The 18,539-nt window shown below is 27.2% G+C and overlaps 4 protein-coding genes across 7 annotated transcripts; 2 read left to right on the top strand and 2 right to left on the bottom strand.

Moving 5' to 3' along the window:
- Positions 1 to 20: 20 nt before the first annotated feature.
- On the top strand, positions 21 to 4,237 carry LOC111035713. 2 transcript variants are annotated; one of them, XM_022317443.1, is made up of 4 exons: positions 21 to 2,730; positions 3,216 to 3,346; positions 3,549 to 3,719; positions 3,997 to 4,237. In XM_022317443.1, exons 1-4 carry the CDS (start codon positions 2,601 to 2,603, stop codon positions 4,189 to 4,191), a joined length of 627 nt encoding a protein of 208 aa, XP_022173135.1. In that variant the 5' UTR covers positions 21 to 2,600; the 3' UTR covers positions 4,192 to 4,237. The 2 variants fall into 2 exon arrangements, with proteins under 2 accessions (XP_022173135.1, XP_022173134.1); XM_022317442.1 differs by having other exon boundaries at positions 3,093 to 3,346; positions 3,997 to 4,194.
- Positions 4,187 to 11,809, bottom strand: LOC111035711 (protein TBRG4). Of its 3 annotated transcripts, none has more exons than XM_022317440.1 (9): positions 11,547 to 11,809; positions 9,769 to 10,070; positions 9,465 to 9,683; positions 9,139 to 9,403; positions 8,726 to 8,856; positions 8,487 to 8,640; positions 7,226 to 7,294; positions 6,780 to 6,941; positions 4,256 to 4,545 (listed from the first exon to the last, which is right to left on the bottom strand). In XM_022317440.1, exons 2-9 carry the CDS (start codon positions 10,042 to 10,044, stop codon positions 4,256 to 4,258), a joined length of 1,566 nt encoding a protein of 521 aa, XP_022173132.1. In that variant the 5' UTR covers positions 10,045 to 10,070; positions 11,547 to 11,809. The 3 variants fall into 3 exon arrangements, with proteins under 3 accessions (XP_022173133.1, XP_022173132.1, XP_022173131.1); XM_022317439.1 differs by lacking the exon at positions 11,547 to 11,809 and adding an exon at positions 10,543 to 10,773; XM_022317441.1 differs by lacking the exon at positions 11,547 to 11,809 and having other exon boundaries at positions 4,187 to 4,545; positions 9,769 to 10,044.
- Positions 11,810 to 12,305: 496 nt separating this feature from the next.
- Positions 12,306 to 16,059, top strand: LOC111035710 (MICOS complex subunit Mic27). The gene is made up of 6 exons (XM_022317438.1): positions 12,306 to 12,460; positions 12,554 to 12,693; positions 12,798 to 12,943; positions 14,925 to 15,158; positions 15,719 to 15,897; positions 15,959 to 16,059. The coding sequence occupies exons 1-6, from the start codon at positions 12,431 to 12,433 to the stop codon at positions 15,980 to 15,982; spliced, it is 753 nt and encodes a 250-aa protein (XP_022173130.1). The 5' UTR covers positions 12,306 to 12,430; the 3' UTR covers positions 15,983 to 16,059.
- On the bottom strand, positions 16,006 to 18,539 carry LOC111035709 (probable glutamate--tRNA ligase, mitochondrial). Its single transcript, XM_022317436.1, has 9 exons — positions 18,247 to 18,539; positions 17,854 to 18,088; positions 17,606 to 17,795; positions 17,315 to 17,529; positions 16,994 to 17,222; positions 16,772 to 16,932; positions 16,466 to 16,626; positions 16,230 to 16,381; positions 16,006 to 16,154 (listed from the first exon to the last, which is right to left on the bottom strand). Exons 1-9 carry the CDS (start codon positions 18,365 to 18,367, stop codon positions 16,068 to 16,070), a joined length of 1,551 nt encoding a protein of 516 aa, XP_022173128.1. The 5' UTR covers positions 18,368 to 18,539; the 3' UTR covers positions 16,006 to 16,067.

Genomic DNA, 18,539 nt, shown 5'->3' with positions numbered 1-18,539 from the left:
TAATTAATGAATTTAAAAAAATAAAATAAAATCTTTAAAAAATTAGGTTTTAAATGTTCTGAAAAAACAATACACATTTATATAAGTATATATAGTGGGTTCCGCTTAATGTAATCACTTTGATGCAGGTCATTTTGATTAAATTAACCGGTTGATTCTATAAAACATTTACAAAATTTTTTTCATAATTCAATCTTTTAATACAATTACATATTATGTAATGTAACATACATAATAAATGACACTAATACACGACTCTCAAAGATAATTGAATAACATAATAACGTACAACAATATACTGTCATACTAATAAGTTCAAAACTAAAACAGTGGGTGATGGGTAATTTCACTTTTCCGACCCCTACATTCCGGGATTTCCACTTTGCATCCCACCGGTCGGAAACAAAAAATTTGTCTGCTGGGCGGAAAGTGGCCAATATCAAACGCTTCAACCAGCATCGAAAATTAAGCTTTCGGTGCAGGTATGACTCAGAGTGAATGGCCACTGCCCGCCATAAACAAGTATACTGCAACAAGCCTACCTCGTTTATTTAAGCCAAGTGGGTGTCGATATTTATATCTAATTCTATCCAGTTAAGGAGTAGTTGGTTAGTTATTTCCACTACACAAACCGGGTTGTTGAATTGATGCAAATATAGTTTTCTAAGTTAAATTTTACTGGTCCTAGAAACTTATGACCTGTAGCGTTCATAGACTAACACAATTAATCACGATATAGCAACGTATACAAGGTTTATAAAATGTTTGAATAGTAATAATATTATTCAGTATGTCAGTACACTGCTACAACGCTATCGCTTGACTACCTGAGTATAATCCTGTTCTTACGGGTAGTTTATTGAAGATCATAGGAGTAGCTGAGTACGAACTGAAACAAATTTAATTATTATGATTTATCTATAAGGTAGGTTATTACACCTAAAGTAAATCAAACTAATAATGGTACTTAAAAATGTAGAGATGACAGTAATGTCTCTACTTCACGATTCGAATTTGACTGGATGGCTATGCCAATGATTTATATTACCGTACTCTACGTTACTGCGTTACTGCTCTCTGTTTACTTAAACAAATTCACCGAGTGCGACATAAATGACTCGTCAGTAATCTGTAAATCCTCATATGAAATTCCTTCCCGCACGAGCCACACATACCTACTATTTTTTGTCACGCCTCTGCGTTCACCGATCACTTGAAAATTCAAGTTTCTAAAGATAGGGAAGTCTGATGCAGTATTCAAAAGAGATAAAAGCAGGGTACTGTCTGGTGTGTAGTCACATTCAGGGACTGTATGTCTTGGTCTGTTTCCACACTAGACGCTGTGTCTTAATATAGATAGATACCATTTTGCTCGTGTAAATAAGGCGATAGGTTAAGTGACACGTACATTGGATAAACATATGAACGAAGGTAAATGAAAGAAAACAAATTATGGAGGTTTATACCTTGCGAGTTTCTTATGGCAGTTTGGTTAAATATAGACTTTTTAAGAAGAATTCTGGAATGCTCCTCAATTTTTGACGAGTCCGCCCTCGAAAATTTTTCCACTTTATCCACTGGCCTTGCTCTCCGCGGCTTATTTCGAACGTTGGCCCTCTAGGACTCTAGTCCCTTACTCCTGTAACTATTAAATCCTAGTTACGCTCATGAATGTATGACCCAAATGTTGTTCATATAGTTAAAAATTATGTTAACCAAACCGTCCAAACCTCTAGGCACATTCCTAAATAAATTTTATAAATCTAATACAATCTATTTTGACTTTCCTGTATAATATATAGACGATTGGACGTGACATGTGTATTATAGTATTGCCTATTGTAGTGGATCATAATTAATAATGTGTATACTGTAAGATTTCGTCTACCAAAGATTAAAATAATGAAACATTTAATTAAATAATTAAATCATTATTTAATTTAATCCGTGCTCACACAGTAATACTACATGGTTATTGTATCTAGGTACAACTTATAATTTATTTTATGATGTCATCCGGTCATCGTAATTATTGTTTGACAAAATAGGTACGGGTGTTCTGGGTATAGCTAAACATTTTACACTGATATTAGTTGATGCTGATGCACATATTATTTTCTGGTTTCTAGTGTTTCTACTTAGTCAAAATAATTTGAACTTTATTTCGAACAACATACAAATAATCAAAATATCAAATGTAATCGATTTTAATTCTAAACAATTTAACAAAAATAAAAAATAAAAATTGTGGTAATTGTGCTTCCCAGGAAGCATTTATTCAAACAGTGGCTCTGTAAAAATTCACCCCCCCCCCTTATCTGCCAGTTGTTAAATTCTCCTCTGAAATTTAAAGAACATGTGAAATATTAAAGTACTTATATATATTTAAATTTATAGCCCCTCAGCAATTATACCTTATACTGACAAATTAATAATTAATCATAATTATGTATTAATATCATGTGTTTATTTAGTTTAGCATTTAATATTTCTATTGACTACACACAAGTATAAATAATAATACTTAAAACACACAAATAAACAAAAATACTTTTAACAATAAATTTACGGGAAACTTATCAAAATTGTAAAACACTAAGATGACATGTGGTGCATGTCAATACAACACCGAAAATGCAGAAAGTTTTAAATTTGTAAACAATTACGGCATACACTTCATGTGGTACCCTGCTACATTTTCACAATCAAGACTAGGAAATAAAAATTCAAGTAAAGTATAGTATATTCATTAACTATCATCTCATTCAAAAGAATGATAAATCTAAAAAAATTAATTAAACTATATATCAGATTTGTGTTATTAAATCCTGAGGCGCTAAATGTTGGTTTAACACATGTCATAGGTTTACTTTGTCGTATCTTAGTCTTAACGATTTTCATCTATTAAAAATGTTTAAATTACTGAACTGTTTTTTAATGATATTGAACCTATATATTTATGTATGAAAATAAATAATAAAGTAGGTATAAAATTTTATTTGCTTAAAATTAGGTATGCTTAAAGCAGCCATTAGCGTTGTTTCGTTATTATTAATTACTAATTAACAATGTTATAATTGATGGATCTATAGAAGGGAGTAATGCGTGTACTATTATAGCACTACTCATGGCTACAAACATCAATACATCAAACATCCGAGTAAAGTGTTTGTTCACACCATCGGTCAAAGACAGTCTTACCGAATTGTTTTCAGATGCAATACTTAATGGTAATTTAATTCACCAAAATTTGTTCAAAAACTGCAGCTCATCACAAAACACAAACCTAACCGTGCCAGAAGCAATGAATGCAGGAGAATCATCCCTGGGAACCATGACTGAATGGGTTAAAATAAAAAAACATTTATACCAGGTTGCATAAAAAGTGCACCATTAGCTTATTGATTCATATTGATATTACTATTGATTCATTAAATGGTTAGCAATTGATTATGCACCCTGGTCATTATACTTTTTTTTTATAAACTAACCGAAAAATATTGCTGTTTCCTAATTGGCTGTTTGTATAATTGCATTGCACATTTTAGAAAAGTTCAGTTTATTTTAACGATATGATAATCAACTTGTATGCAGAGATGAACCGCTATGTAATAGAATGGTATACAAACCCTCCATGTTGTGAACCAAACAACCTTTACATAATTCTCATTGCTCACAACAAAGCAATTTTAATGGTAATACAATTAGATATGGACTCTGTAAGTATTCTTTTATATTTGTTTTGAATTGTATTTTATAATGAACATTTAAAAATTTGAAATATATTGCTAAGCTGTTTAAACATAATCTATATCATAGTTATTGTTTATTTGTCATCAATAAATTTAATGTATTTTAAAGTTTAAAGCTGCTGTTGGTAACTTTGCTTTTTATGCAATCATACCAATAGGCAGAATATATCAAATTCTTCATTATTTAATTTAAAATTATTTGAACAAATGAAAATGTTAATATATAAATATTTTATTTGTATAGGTATTACTTATTGATTCTCATCAACATTCATCACATGGAGCTTTAATTTGTCAATGCCGAATATCAAAATTAGAAAACCTTTGTTTGTGGTATGCAAAAATGTTGTGCAACTCAGCCGGCTCGAATCCAAATGCATACGAACTTAGTTTTTTATATTACAAGTGTGAAAAACAAAACAATAAAAACAGCATTTGATTTTAAACATATCAATTTAATCAAGATACAAACAATAAAACATACAAATACAAAACTATTTATACTAGGGCTCAATTAACAAATTTTTAAGACTTTCTTTTAGGTATTGAACACTATTAACTAATGTGTCTCGAGTTCCTAATTCTGTGTAAGGAACAGATAGTACTTTGTAGCCAAGAGAGTGGGCTAGTCGTGTGTTGAGTGCTGAAATTCCATTAGGTTCATTGTGACTGCCACGGCACGTATCATGAAATCCGGTCAACATAAATGCTATTAAATGTGTATCTGGACTCTTCACCTTGGAACTATCCAGTGGTATAGGGTTCAATTTTGAATCGAGCGCACATTCTGCATCTAAAATGACATATAATACTTTTGATTACCATATATTATTGAGATCTTTTAATTCACACACAAATACGTAGTATTAAATATCAAAATCATGCTAAATTGTTGTTTATTGAAAAAATTACACACTACACATGATAAGAAAAATGCTTTATATTAGACATCTATATGAATCAAGAAAAATGTAAACACTTGAAAGGTATAACTTTACATTTGTGTTTATTTCTTAATTATTACTTATTAAAGAGAAGTTAATAATGCTTTACTTTATTTCTATTATTAATAGAAATCATCAGTTACTTAAAATAATAATACAAATATTTTTAAAAAGAATACCTATGGTCTAGAACTAATGGAATTTGGCAGGAGTTAATATATATTTTTTATCTATGTTTAATGGCACTGTTTTTGCATGAAAATAGGTACACAATAAATATTTTATAGTTTTAGTGTATTCTGTTTAAACGAATGTTATAAAATGTGCATTCACAATTCAACTACATTATTTGATACAGCTTAGCAATCTAAATAAATTATTATTTATTTGAATTTTTTGGATAGACTTGTTAGCACTACAAATATCATATTAAGTAAGTCCTCGTTTAATGTCGAGGTTAGGTTCCTAGAAAACAAGGTTAATGTTGGGTAGTATGAACAGTCAATAAACATTTAATGAATCAATAGTGAACTAATGGTACTTTAAACACGATTCAGTGGCCCATGATTAGTTTATTAAATTTTATTGGATTGTTAAATTAAAATTTTTTTCATACAACCCAGCATAACTTTTAACACACATTCAGTTGAAATGTGTTCCTGCCAATAAATAACACCAGTTGTTTGTTGAAACAGGGTACACTTTATCACTCATTACTCTGTAAATAATTTTAAATTCTGTTTGAGGGACATTCAACTAGACTAATGGATCATAAATGTCTATGACTTACAATTTTTTTAACTCATATATTTTGAGCATGCGTAACACAACTTCATTTTTATAAATGGTAAACCCTATTATGAACATCATTTTTTTTCAAGTAATTTTGATCTAAAGATTTATATTCTAAACCCGAATCTGGCAAAGTTAGAGCTAGGTAAAATTAAAAAAAAAAAATTATAAATTAATTACATTTTTTGAATTTATATTTTACTTTATTATTATTCATTATGTAATTTAAATATCCATATAATTAAAAAAAAAAATTAATTAAATTTAGTTAATTAATTTCTTTTTTTTCAATCATAGTTCTACATTTGCCAATTTTAGGTTTAGAATACAAGTTTATAGATCAAAACCCATCAATCCAAAAACGATATTCAAAATAGGGGTTGCCATTTAAAAAAATGAAGTTGTGTTGGGCATACACAAAATATGTGTCATATAAATGTATGATCTATTGATCCAATCGAATGTCCTGCAAACAGAATTCAAAATTATGTACAGAGTAATGAGTGATAAAGTTTACCCTGTTTTCGCCAACACACAACATAATATGTAATAATAAAAAGTAATGGCATGACAACTGTAATAGTGTTGCCATACAAGACAGGAAAAGTGTTGTTAAACAACTTATTAATTATTATCAATTAAATGAAGAACTAATACAAATAATAATGCAAGCCCGAGAAACACATTAAAAATCTGGGAATGACACTTATCCACCCCATAATAAACCACCCTGTGTAAACATATAATAGGAATGATAACAAAATATGTAATTTCATTATAAAAAAACCCTTGATTTCCATGGTTGTGTATGTATTATTACAGAGGTTCTCAACTTTTTTACATAGTTATCTAAGTTCAAAAATTGTCAGAAACTACTAAAACCAAATGATTTTTTTTTTGCTTATCAAAAATGTAAATGTAATTTTACCGTGCATGAAATTATATTTTTATTTTTTTTATTTTTTTATTAGCTTTCAGTCATCGACTATTATAAAATTATAATTATAATTATTATATTTTAGTAGGAACTATAAATATATACAATTATTATTAATACAAAATACACCAAATAATATATAATGTGAATAATGATCCATTCCAACTTTAATAAAGGGAGATTTTCTTAGAGTACCAAAGGCTGCACTACACTCAATATTAGGATGTAGTAACGAAACAAAGTTAAATGAGGACTTACTGTATCATAACTAGTAATTGTCTATGAAATAATAAGTTCCAACTTACGTATTTCATTATAAAAAACATGTATTGAAGTATAAAAATTCAAACTTACCAATTATAAACCCTAAATCTGTCTTAACGTCAGTTTTCACAAAATTTTCTGATGGAAACATAATTGTCAAAGTGTCAATCATTGTTTTCATTAAGGCTTGTTTGTCTTTTGATCTCACTATTTCAAGTTTAAAAAACTCAGAATTGGAATCTAGTAAAGGTCCTGTATTTCATACAAAATAAATTAATATTAGTTGAAATATATTTATTTTTAATTAATTAGTTAAATATGTTAGTTATAACTTTAAAAATCAAGAACTCTTAATTATAAGCTCAGTACCTAATAAGTCTCAGATGAAACTAAAGAGTATTGAATTTAAAAATGTTTTATTACACTTCAATTATAAATCAACAATTTGATACAAAGATAACACTTAATTATACTATTTTTAAAAAACCTTAAGTATTAAAATAATAATGCTACTGAACTCATAATATAATATGTACCTTTATAATCTTCCTTGGTCTTAGCATATCCATTTATATTGAGTAATTTTATTGATACAACTCTGTTACCTAGTAAACATAAAATAATTGTTATATAATATCTATAATTGTTTTGTTATTTATAACTTTATTATACAGGGCGATTCACCAAGCATGCTCAACCTCACCCCCGCATTTCCTTAAATAATGAATTTATTCAAATTCTGATTTTTGGAGTTTTTTAACATACTCTAAGACAATTTTTTTTCAATTCTTGAATTTTTTGTACAATTTAATTTTTTTTACAAATTTCTGATTTTCAAATAAAAACCCATATTTTTTATTGTAAATTATTTAGTGGATAATTTTTATGTACTTAGTTCAAAATTCAAATGAGTAATTTCTTAACTATTAAAATGTTTGTACTAAGGATTATAGTCCCAGAAAATGGTTTTTACAAAAATACAAAATAGACGTAATATTTAATTTTAATAATGGTATTTACTTAGGCCATTTTTACAAATTACTGATGTTCGATAAATTAATATTAATGACTAAAATTTTCAAATCACCATAGATACATATCTTATTAGGCCAAGCTTAAAGGATAGGTGACATAGGCCCACGCCTGGGGTGGCACTTTATTTAGGGAGGTAGCATTCTCAAAACATTGATAATATTATCATTTTAGAGGCCAAAAAATGTGTGCGCACTTTTTTTGTTAGAGCATAAACAGCCCTGTATCTTATAAACCTTTTATCCCTAGGACATTAAGTTAAATAACTTTAATTATACTCGTATTAATTTTGATTCTGACGTATCAAATTTTTCAGAAATATTATCGCTCAAATAATTTACAGCTGAAAAAGGGGGGCCTCATTAAAAAAAATGCAAATTTATGTCTCCATATGACACACCTTAAGTTGTACAAAAAATCTCAAGAATTTGAACATAAACTCTTTAAATATATTTTTTAACTCCAAACATCAGATTTTAATAACTGCATTATTGAAGAAAAAAAGGGGTGTGCATGCTTGGCAATTCACCCTATATAGAAAAATCTGAATAAATGTATCTTTAATAATAAGTATTGTTAATTTTTTTTTATATTTAAATATATCTGGGCACTGAGCAATAATTCACTGCCAAACAATAGTAAGATAAATATATATTTTTTGTATTATATTTTACTGATTTATCACTGGGAATAATTTTGGTTCAAGTCATTAATGGTATGCAAGTATGCAACTTATTAAATTAATATTCTATAATTTTTATTTACCTTTCAATTTCATAAGATTAGAAATAAAATCAGGTGATAAAATAGATGCTAAATGTTCATTGTCTGCTTTTTCTAATACTACTAAACTCCAGATAATATCTAGCCATGTGTTTAAATTACCAACATCATTGAATTGCTTTGTATTTTTGAACACCTAAAAATAAACTTAATTAGTTAGTCTAAAAATTAATTCGGTACAACTGTACCATAAATAAAAAGTAAAATCAACAAAAAATTACTTGAATTATTTTGTCCATATTATTTGGTTTGTAATTTACATATGCTAATGTCAATAAATATGAAATTAGTATATGCTGTTTACATTCATCAATGTGTTTTTCCAACCATGTTGATAAGGATTCCAGTAAATCTATAGAAGTAAATTCAATTAAGTACACATTTTTTTTTTAAAAATTAAATTTAACTAATAACATACAAAAGTATTAAAAAAATGATTTGTATAAATATAACATTACAAATTTACAAAACTGTTGATTAAAAAATATCACATATTTATGATGAAATAAAACATTTAACCACCAGTATTATATTTGAATTACTGTAGTTTTAAACTATACAAGATAATTAACTTAAAAAGTGTTATTTTATAACTCATAGAAAAAAAATGTGTGTTATGTAAATTTCAAATTACCTGGATCTCGGTATCGTAAAATCCCAATACTTGTTACTATTGATCCAATAACTGAAAGCCGATCGGTTGTAGACATAACACTACGTACATCTGCACTAACTTTTTCTAGAAGTACTTCATCAGGAAAATTAAGTATGGCTAAGGCATAAAGTACATCAGCAGATTGTTTAATATCCATCTTTTCAGAACATCTTCCAATGTTAAATGCTAGTGATCGCAATAATGTTGTGGAACGTTTTTTCTTAGCACCAAGAGTTGATAAAACCTTAAAATATATTAAGTATGTATGATTATTTTCTCATTTAAAATATTCTACAATTATTTACTTTGACCATTTGTGGTAGACTTATTGAAGAGATTAATTTGGCAGCTTCATCATCTCCTGTAATTCCAAGGACTGTAGATAGATCACTAAACAAATGTTCTTTTTCTTTTGTGTTTTCTTTGCCCAACATTCTACATAACTTTAAAAACCTTAAATCAGCTTCAAATTCTGATAATTTTACTCGACCAGAACTAGCCCATTCAGCTAAAGTAGATACAGCCTATACAAAAAAAAATGTTAAATAATATGTTAGAAGCTAGCATATTATTGAATAATTATATAAATTATACTATGAAAATAATTACTTTTAGTGCATGTTGTTTAGAGACCAATCCTATTTCAGATATTGCCAGTATTTCTTCGACTGTTGTGGCATTATCAATTGTATTATTTATAATATAGAATGATGACTTTTTGGATTTAGCATTATCAATTTCTTTTAATGATTCAAAAGCGGCTGCTACAATATTATTAGACACTTTTGCTTCATCAAGGCGCACTAGTTTAGTAGTAGTTATACTAGAAGACTGCATTCTTACAACAGACATAAAGTGTCTTGGCATTCTTGACCACCGCATCATAATGTATATTGAATTAAAGTAATCACCTGAAAAGTAAGTATGATTTTGTTCTTGGTATTTATATTCCATTAAAAGTAAGCACTAAAAATAAATAGTTAAAACACAAAATAATATCCCATACATTTTTTTTATATTGTATAAATCCAAATCAAATCAACAAACAATAGTTTCAAATAGTAATATTTAAATTATAAATGTTTCTGTTTTAGATAATTATTATTGAAATCAACAACTGATACTTAAAGGAATTTCTTTTCTTTTTTTTTTATTAGCTTTTAATTGAATTATTACAGCTCAACAATTATTTGAACGATATAACAAGATACAATTCTATAGAATACAATATTAAAAAGGAATTTCTTAATTGATATAAAAACATGACATTTTAGGCGAAATTTAAAGAGAGGTTTAATCTTAAAAGTCATAAAATGAATATAGTTTATAATTTGTAAATATAGTAAATAGTTGTATGGGATTTTATATTTTTAAAACACTCACAGGTTTTTCTTCACAAAAAATGAGTTTGCATGTGTGTTTTTAGTTCAACAAAATTATATACAATATATACAATCAAATAACATATATTATTTTGATATTTAATACAAACTATAGTCAAATGTACTTATATTACAATTATTAATAAGAATAAGCAACACAACTCGCGCTTATTACTTAAACTGGGATATTAACATTCAGATTTAGTTTAACAAGGGTTAGTTTATAGGTTCATGTGATTATAATTATGCTTGTATTGATATTAGGTGATAAGATGATAACACAGTGGGGCACCTATGTTTTGGTGGTCCTCGCTCCTCATTAACAGCTGGGAAAGCTGGGATTTTTTTTGTGAAAAGTAAAGAGTAAGACACAATAATAATACAATATACCTACACTTTTATTATATAACTGAAAAGTCTATAGATGTAATATTGTCCATAGATAAAAATGTGATCTACATCGTGCTAAAGAGTCAAAAAATCATATTTAATTTTAGATACTTTATGCGCCAAATATTATAACTATAGCTAGGTATAATCCCCAATTATATAACTATTTACAATTCAAAAAGTAATTTTTATTATATATTTAAAAAAGTTTCCAATTTCAGCGAGTTTTAAAAATATTAACTAAAAATTAGCTATATCCTATGTAGTACTGCTATAATAGTGTAAGATTTAATATCGCAATGCAAAAAATGTGATAATATATAATAGGTAAGTAACTAATTAAATGTATCACATATCTGATAGGCATCCCTTCAGGAACTTTTAAAAATTACCTATACCGGCTACATCTTTTAATTTAAAATTGTAAAAAATATACTTCTTGAAAGAGATGAAATATGTAGAGGTCATTAAAGGATACGTTGCTAGGTAGCAACTAAAAAATAAAAATATCTAAGTTACGATGAATTATAAATATAACCCTATGTAATATACATATTAATATATTATTAGCATATTATGTGGTTAAGTGAGATGTTAAAAATAATAAATACTTACATGTAACCTGCGAATGTGTGTGAAAGATCAATCACATTCGAGTATTTGAAATTTGAATTAGGAATCTAGTCATTAAGTTCTAAGGTCTTAAATTACATTTTACATTTTGTCTATAAGTTTTAATAACTTTGTAGTCAATATTGTTATTTGTTACGGATAATTCCAGGTATACAGACCGTGTCACCGTGACAATAATGTAATAATTACATTATCTAATATTCGTTATTGTTAATGATTATATTTATTTCTGTGAAATACCTACGAATGCGGAATACTCACAGTCACAGTATCTACTTATTTTGATTTTCAGTTACAAATTAAACCAGTATACGTTTTAACCATATTTATTATTTATCATTCAATAAATATCTATTTTTTATTTAGACATAAATTTATTGAATATTAATAAAAATTGTTAATTTGTGATAAATAATAAAACATTTAATCTTTAATTAATATAGAATTTAAACGTTGATTTTAGAATGCTATAAAAATATAAAATGATACCTAAATGAATTGATGATTCTACATTAATTTCTATTAAATATTATGTCTCTATATATAGTGACTAGTGCGGTGTACCTACGTCTACGTATGTTCTATGGTATGTCCTAGCCATGATTTAAGATAGACTAGTCTATCTTAAATCATGGTCCTAGCAGTGGTCCTATTCTGCGGTAATGCGGACCGTGCAATAGCGTGTTGTGTTATCAACAACTACAACTGATAGTAAAGTCTACTTTTATTCTTATCAAAAGTTACTCAAAAAAATATTATCTCTTGATTAGTAATTCATTTCTGCACCTACTTGTTCTTCTGCACCGCTTGTATTTTAGTTGTATAATTTGTCTACTTGGTTTCTATTGGCGATTGATCTAAGAAAAATGAAGTTTAAAAGTATTATTAAAAATACAGTAAGTTTAATTACGTAATAAATAAAATTGATGTAAAACATTTCCAATGTGTTTTCTTAATAACTTGACTGTTCATTTCTATTCTAATATTAGACGGCAACCAATGGGTTTTTATTAACCTCCTATGCTTACACAGTAATGCCAGTGGTATTAGCCAAGGATGAACAAGAGCCCAAACTGGTCAGACCTAGTGATTTATCAATATACCCTGATGAAACGAAAGAAAAGAAAATGTGAGTACCTACATAATTGTATAATAGTACTACTGACAAATATTAAGTATAATGTATGTGGATAATTCAAATTCATACATTAAAGATGATAATTTAAATTGCAGCGAAAAAGAAGATAATTGGCAACCAACATTAGCATTAGGTTCAATTCAAAAAGTTAGAGAAGAAATTCTCAGCCTAAATCAACAATGGTCCAAAGTCAAGGATAGAATATACATTTTTATTCAGACTGGGGCCAGCCACACAGAATGTAAATACTCTCCTACTTAAATTTACTTCCTTAGTGTTAATATTTAATACTTTTTTATGTACGTAAAAATATGATTATGTATTCTAGTTGGTACCTAACTAAATGCAATACTCTATTAATGCTACTACAAACATAATGAAGTCAAAACTTTTTGTTTTGAACCAGTATCAAATTTCATAGATTTTTGGCATCACAAACAATACATTTTGTACTAAGGTCAAGTAATCATGTATGTAATCTATTAGTGTGGAGCCACTTTAAACTGTACTTAAAATCTTAGGTGAGCATTTTAACATGTCACATTGTCTACATATAAACCTGGATTATCTGACTATTGTGACTTCCTCCATTATTTTAATAAGATTTGTATGATACTTTGACAGTACATTCTAGTATATTTAGTTGTCACAAGTTTCACAATATATTCAATATTTATTTTACCAAGATGTTGTTACAGAAAACACATTGAGATTAAAATAAGCTTTAATTATTTCTTCAAATAATATATAATATTATTAAATATTAGAAACATCTCTTATTTATATGTACTTTATAATCATAGGTAAATGTTGAGTAAATTTTTATTTTAATCTTATACAGTGAGTTCCACTTAATGTGATCACTGGTTTATAGAATCAAAAATGAAAATCCCAAACCAAATTGTATGTTACTAATGTTAAATAGACCTTTTATTAGAATCACTAAGTACTGGATAATTGAATCACTTTTATGAACATTCTTATCGTTTTATGGTATTTCAAACTGATTAATTTATAAAACCCATTTTATTTTTGAACTTATTATTATGACAGTATAATGTATATCGTTGTACGTTATTATGTTAATCAATTATCTTTGTGCGTCATGTACTTGTGTCATTTATTATGTATGTCACATTAAATATGTAATTACAAATAAATATGTAATTGTATTAAAATATTGAATTATGAAAAAAATGTTGTAAATGTTTTATAGAATCAACCGATTAATAGTATCAAAATTACCAGCACCAAAGTGATCACATTAAGCGGTACCCACCGTATAGTATTTCATTATATAAGACTAGTTTGTTAACTACATTAAAATATTATATGCATGTATAGGGTTACCATATTTGGCTAGGGTTTCGTCGGAACGTTCTAGGAATTCTTGGATCAAGTGTATAAAAATGATCAATTTTGAAACAAAAATTTTTATTTTCATATTTGTTTGCAAGCAAATACATTTGGTAGATTTCCTTTCAATCGGGGTGTTTTGTATAATATTTTCCGTCTAGAAAATAAAGCGAATGACTGGCAATTGTCGACTTATCGCGGTTAAACCGTTTGTCCGTGGCCTACGTTACTAAAAAATTTCATGAATTGATTACAATAACGATTTCATTGGATTTTAATCATATACGTTTAGTCTTACAAGATTTTTAGAAGAACAAGTAACAAGTTGAAAAAAATTTTTTTGTTTTTGATCATGATTCATGAATTGGGACTTTTTTAACTTTTAGTCTTTTATCAGGACGTCGGGACAGATGGCAACCCTATGCATGTACACAATAAAAAATATGATTAGATTTTTTAGACCTTAAACTTATACTTCTAAATACATTTAACAAATGCTGAGATCTGATTTTTAAATTTTATTTATATTTTATATTTTTTATAAGCATTATTATGTTTATCTTTCTTATTTATCTTTCAAATGTAATATATGTTAAAATAATAGCCAACGAGAGAATTCAAATTATTATTTTCTTATGTTATTTAATAATAAATCAATTAACTTAATATTAAAAGCACAAATTAAGATATATCTTAATTATGATGTATATAATTAAGATATATCTTAATTTGTGATTAAAAGTAACAAAACTATATTGATCATATCTACATTTGACATGCTATTTCTTAGAAGCTTAGTATCACATCAAACCAAAATTTAAATTTGTATTATGTATTGTAATCAATTATTTATGTTAAATGTTAAGCTTTTGTGGGCGATTTGAGGCAAGAAAATAATTCTGCCCTCCGAGCTGGATTTGTAGCAGGAAGCGGTTTGGCTGGTTTATTAATAGCAGCTAGAAAAGGAAAATTTAAAAAGCTAGTTTATTCCACAACTGGAGCAACAGCTGCATTTTACGTTGGTTATCCAAAAGAATCTGAAGAAGCTACTAAAATCATCAAACGTTATTCAATTGTCTCCTATCATTTGATAAATAATGGTTGGTAGTAAAATAATTATATCATGCAGTGAGCTTAATCCAACATATATACTCTCGTTGTATCCTTAAATAATGAATAAATGCATATTCTGATTTTTAAATTAGTGAAATATATAATATAAGGACCATATTTTCAAAAACTTCGAATTTTTTATTGTTTAAGGATTGTTGTGTCGTTGTATAAACTTAATTTTTGAATTATGAACCATTATTTTCTTCTGTAAAATGGAAGCAAATGATTTTTTTTGATAATGTTTATCTATCTAAATTGAACAAGTCGCTTCAGTTATTAATATCTATCTATATACTAAGGATGCATAATAAACTAAATATTATATTAATATGAATCTCGATTAAATGTATCAACATTAAAACAATGTATACATATAATATGCAGCAACAATTTACAGTAAAAATGTGTGGTTTCATTTGAAAAAAAATGTCATAAATCTAAATGTTACAACATGCGTTATTGAAGGATAAAAGAGGAGTGAATATGCTTGGTAAATTACCTTGTATGTATGAATGAACTGTCTAATCTGGATATATTATTGTTTTAGTAACCAAGGATTTAACTGGTTTCGAGTTACCATCATTGCCACTACCTAAAGCTGAGTCCCAGTCAGACAGTTCAGAAGATAGTAGCAAACCTGATGTGAAAGAACTATTCTTTTCATTGATTGACTATGTGAAAGGACCATTGGATTCTTTTAAACAATTGGTTTTTAATGGAAAAAATGTAAATTTAAAAGAAAATTAATCATTTATTTCATTACAATATATGTTATTTTTATTTATAGGGACCAGATGACAAGGGTAAATAACTACTCAACAAAGTTAACACATAATGTATTTGTTAGTACATAACTGTTAAAAGTAAACATATTTATTAGTGAAATTAGATGTTGTTCAGTCCTTTAAACAGGCTTTATTTAATCTGGCTATCACTTCTTCTTTGCCAAGTATTACCATTATTTCACTAACACCTGGACCTTGCTGCAGAGAAGAATATATAAATAATAAAAATGATTTTTAAATAAATAATAATAATCTAATTATAAATTTACTAGCCTTCAATCCACTGATAATGTTGCGTAGCATTTTCATTAAATTACTATACACAATATTGTTTGATTTTGAAAATTCTTTTAATTCTGTTCCTAAATTATCAATAGTGAACTCATCTATGTTTATTAAATTATGTCTTAGTTTGATTACTATGTCTATATAAAAAAAAAAAAAAACTGTGTGTTATTAGTTTAATAAATAATTGTTTATGTTATTATCTTGTAAAAATATTTCATCACCTGTATCATAATCCATAGATTTTATAGCTGATTCTGATGGTTTTAACCAAATAAACTTATAGTTTTCATGTATTAGTTCGTTAATATTTGTTATTCTATTAACACTCCACCTAAGTATATTGTTTAAATGATTCTCAGATAAATCTAATTCTACTGATTTGCTAAAAATAAATATGTACATTTATTATTTACATTATAATAATATAGAGTAAATAAATCAAAATATTTTTAAATGTTTCTATAAATCAATCTCTGAATTAAGTAGAACAATAAAAATATATATATACTAGAAAACAGTGACCTTACTCATTAGAAAATGTATTTTGAACAATATTTTTTAATTTTTCAGTTGTTTGTTTCATTCCTATATCTGTGTTGATTTCAATTTTTAATTGAGCTTGATTAAAATATCCAAGCTTATCCAGAGGGACTTGACATGAATTTGAATTTATTAAGCTTACGTCAAACTATACAAAAATCGCAAAAATTAAAGTATTTTAATTTTGATATAATATATTTCATACCCACTTTAGAAATAAGTTCTGATAGAGGTTTTATGTATACATTATTTGTTTCTTTACTCTGAACAAATCCTCCCCCACAACTAATAACAAAATTTAATAGTGCCTCAGGATAAATGCCTTTTTGACGATATGCATCGATGGTTATATCATTTTGACGCTTTGAAAGTTTTGTACCATCTTTATTGATCAACAATGGTAAGTGTCCAAAATTTGGCGGATTCCAACCAAATGCTCTAGAATATTTAAATAATGTTGTAATAGGTATAATCAAATTATTAGAAATACATAAACAATAATTTCTATTTATAATAGCTGAATTACTTACTTATAAAGTAATATATGTTTAGATGTTGATGGTTGCCATTCAACACCTCTGAGGACATGAGTAATTTTCATATCATGATCATCAACAACATTAGCCAAATGATAGGTTGGAAAACCATCAGATTTTAGTATAACTGGGTCTCCTTCAACGGCTGCCACATTTCTTGCAATGCGACCATATACTAGATCATTGAAAAAACCATCACTTTGGTTCAACTAAATATTAATTTTTTATACATTAGATATGATTAATGATTAAAAATTAAATTAGAAAAATCAAAAGTGTACCTACCTTGAATCTGATACAATATTTTTTCCCTTCATTGAGATTTAAATCTTCGTCATCTAAACTTCTACATTTATTGTCGTAGCGGGGAATAGTTCTAGTACGTAATGCATCTCTTCTTAAAAGCTCTAATCTTTTCTCAGTACAATAACATTTGTAGGCATGTCCATTACTTAACAATTGCTGTGTTCTTCTCCTTAAAACAACGCGAGTATGAATTGTATAAATTACAAAATATCACATTTAATTTATACTGGTAATTTTTCAGGCGTTCAGATTGAATATATGGACCATATGGTCCATTATTACTAGGTCCTTCATCAAATTCAATTCCCAGCCATTTTAAATCTTCTTGAAGTTGTTCTACCGCACCGTCCACTACTCTTGTACGATCAGTATCCTCAATTCTTAATATGTATTTACCATTTTTTGATTTAGCGAATAAATAATTGTAAAGTGCAGTACGAAATCCACCTAAATGTAACTGCCCTAAAAAAGTAATTTCTCAGATTAGGTAATTTACTTTTAAATATTTTAATTATTTTTCAGTAGTCAATATAACAATAAAATATGATAAAAATGATAGAATGACATTTACATCTAATTTTAAATAAATTAAATATAAATAATGGTGATAAAATATCTACCAGTAGGACTTGGAGCAAAACGTACTCTGACTGCTGAATCTGAGTACAATTTAATATTCAAATACTGAATGTGTTTAATATTCCGAGAATGATGCCTTACATTAAATACCAAGTTATTCATATTAATTCAAAAATAATTGAATACAATAATAATCGCTCTGGTTTAACTATAAATCTTTATGCCATTGATACATAATAGCAAAATAGACATTTCTCAAAAATTTCACTATGACACAGAAAATCGGCACATTTTTTTGGATAGGGACGGGTACAGATTTCCCGATTTCGTTAAC

The sequence above is a fragment of the Myzus persicae genome, unplaced genomic scaffold, assembly GCF_001856785.1.
Source record: "Myzus persicae strain clone G006 unplaced genomic scaffold, MPER_G0061.0, whole genome shotgun sequence".
Lineage (NCBI taxonomy): Eukaryota > Metazoa > Arthropoda > Insecta > Hemiptera > Aphididae > Myzus > Myzus persicae.
This window is presented reverse-complemented; position numbering and strand designations above follow the sequence as displayed.

Coding starts and splice junctions, on each gene's coding strand:
- LOC111035713 (XM_022317442.1), top strand. CDS start 2,601: ATGACATGTGGTGCATGTCAATACAACACCGAAAATGCAGAAAGTTTT. Junction 2,731..3,092: donor ACTAGGAAATAAAAATTCAA/GTAAAGTATAGT, acceptor ATGGATCTATAG/AAGGGAGTAATGCGTGTACT. Junction 3,347..3,548: donor TGGGAACCATGACTGAATGG/GTTAAAATAAAA, acceptor TGCACATTTTAG/AAAAGTTCAGTTTATTTTAA.
- LOC111035710 (XM_022317438.1), top strand. CDS start 12,431: ATGAAGTTTAAAAGTATTATTAAAAATACA. Junction 12,461..12,553: donor AAAGTATTATTAAAAATACA/GTAAGTTTAATT, acceptor TTCTAATATTAG/ACGGCAACCAATGGGTTTTT. Junction 15,898..15,958: donor TGGTTTTTAATGGAAAAAAT/GTAAATTTAAAA, acceptor TTTTATTTATAG/GGACCAGATGACAAGGGTAA.
- LOC111035709 (XM_022317436.1), bottom strand. CDS start 18,367: ATGAATAACTTGGTATTTAATGTAAGGCATCATTCTCGGAATATTAAA. Junction 17,223..17,314: donor AAACATATATTACTTTATAA/GTAAGTAATTCA, acceptor TAAATATTCTAG/AGCATTTGGTTGGAATCCGC. Junction 16,382..16,465: donor ATCTATGGATTATGATACAG/GTGATGAAATAT, acceptor TTTTTTATATAG/ACATAGTAATCAAACTAAGA.
- LOC111035711 (XM_022317440.1), bottom strand. CDS start 10,044: ATGATGCGGTGGTCAAGAATGCCAAGACACTTTATGTCTGTTGTAAGA. Junction 9,404..9,464: donor GTCTACCACAAATGGTCAAA/GTAAATAATTGT, acceptor ATATATTTTAAG/GTTTTATCAACTCTTGGTGC. Junction 8,857..9,138: donor TTTACGATACCGAGATCCAG/GTAATTTGAAAT, acceptor TTACTTCTATAG/ATTTACTGGAATCCTTATCA.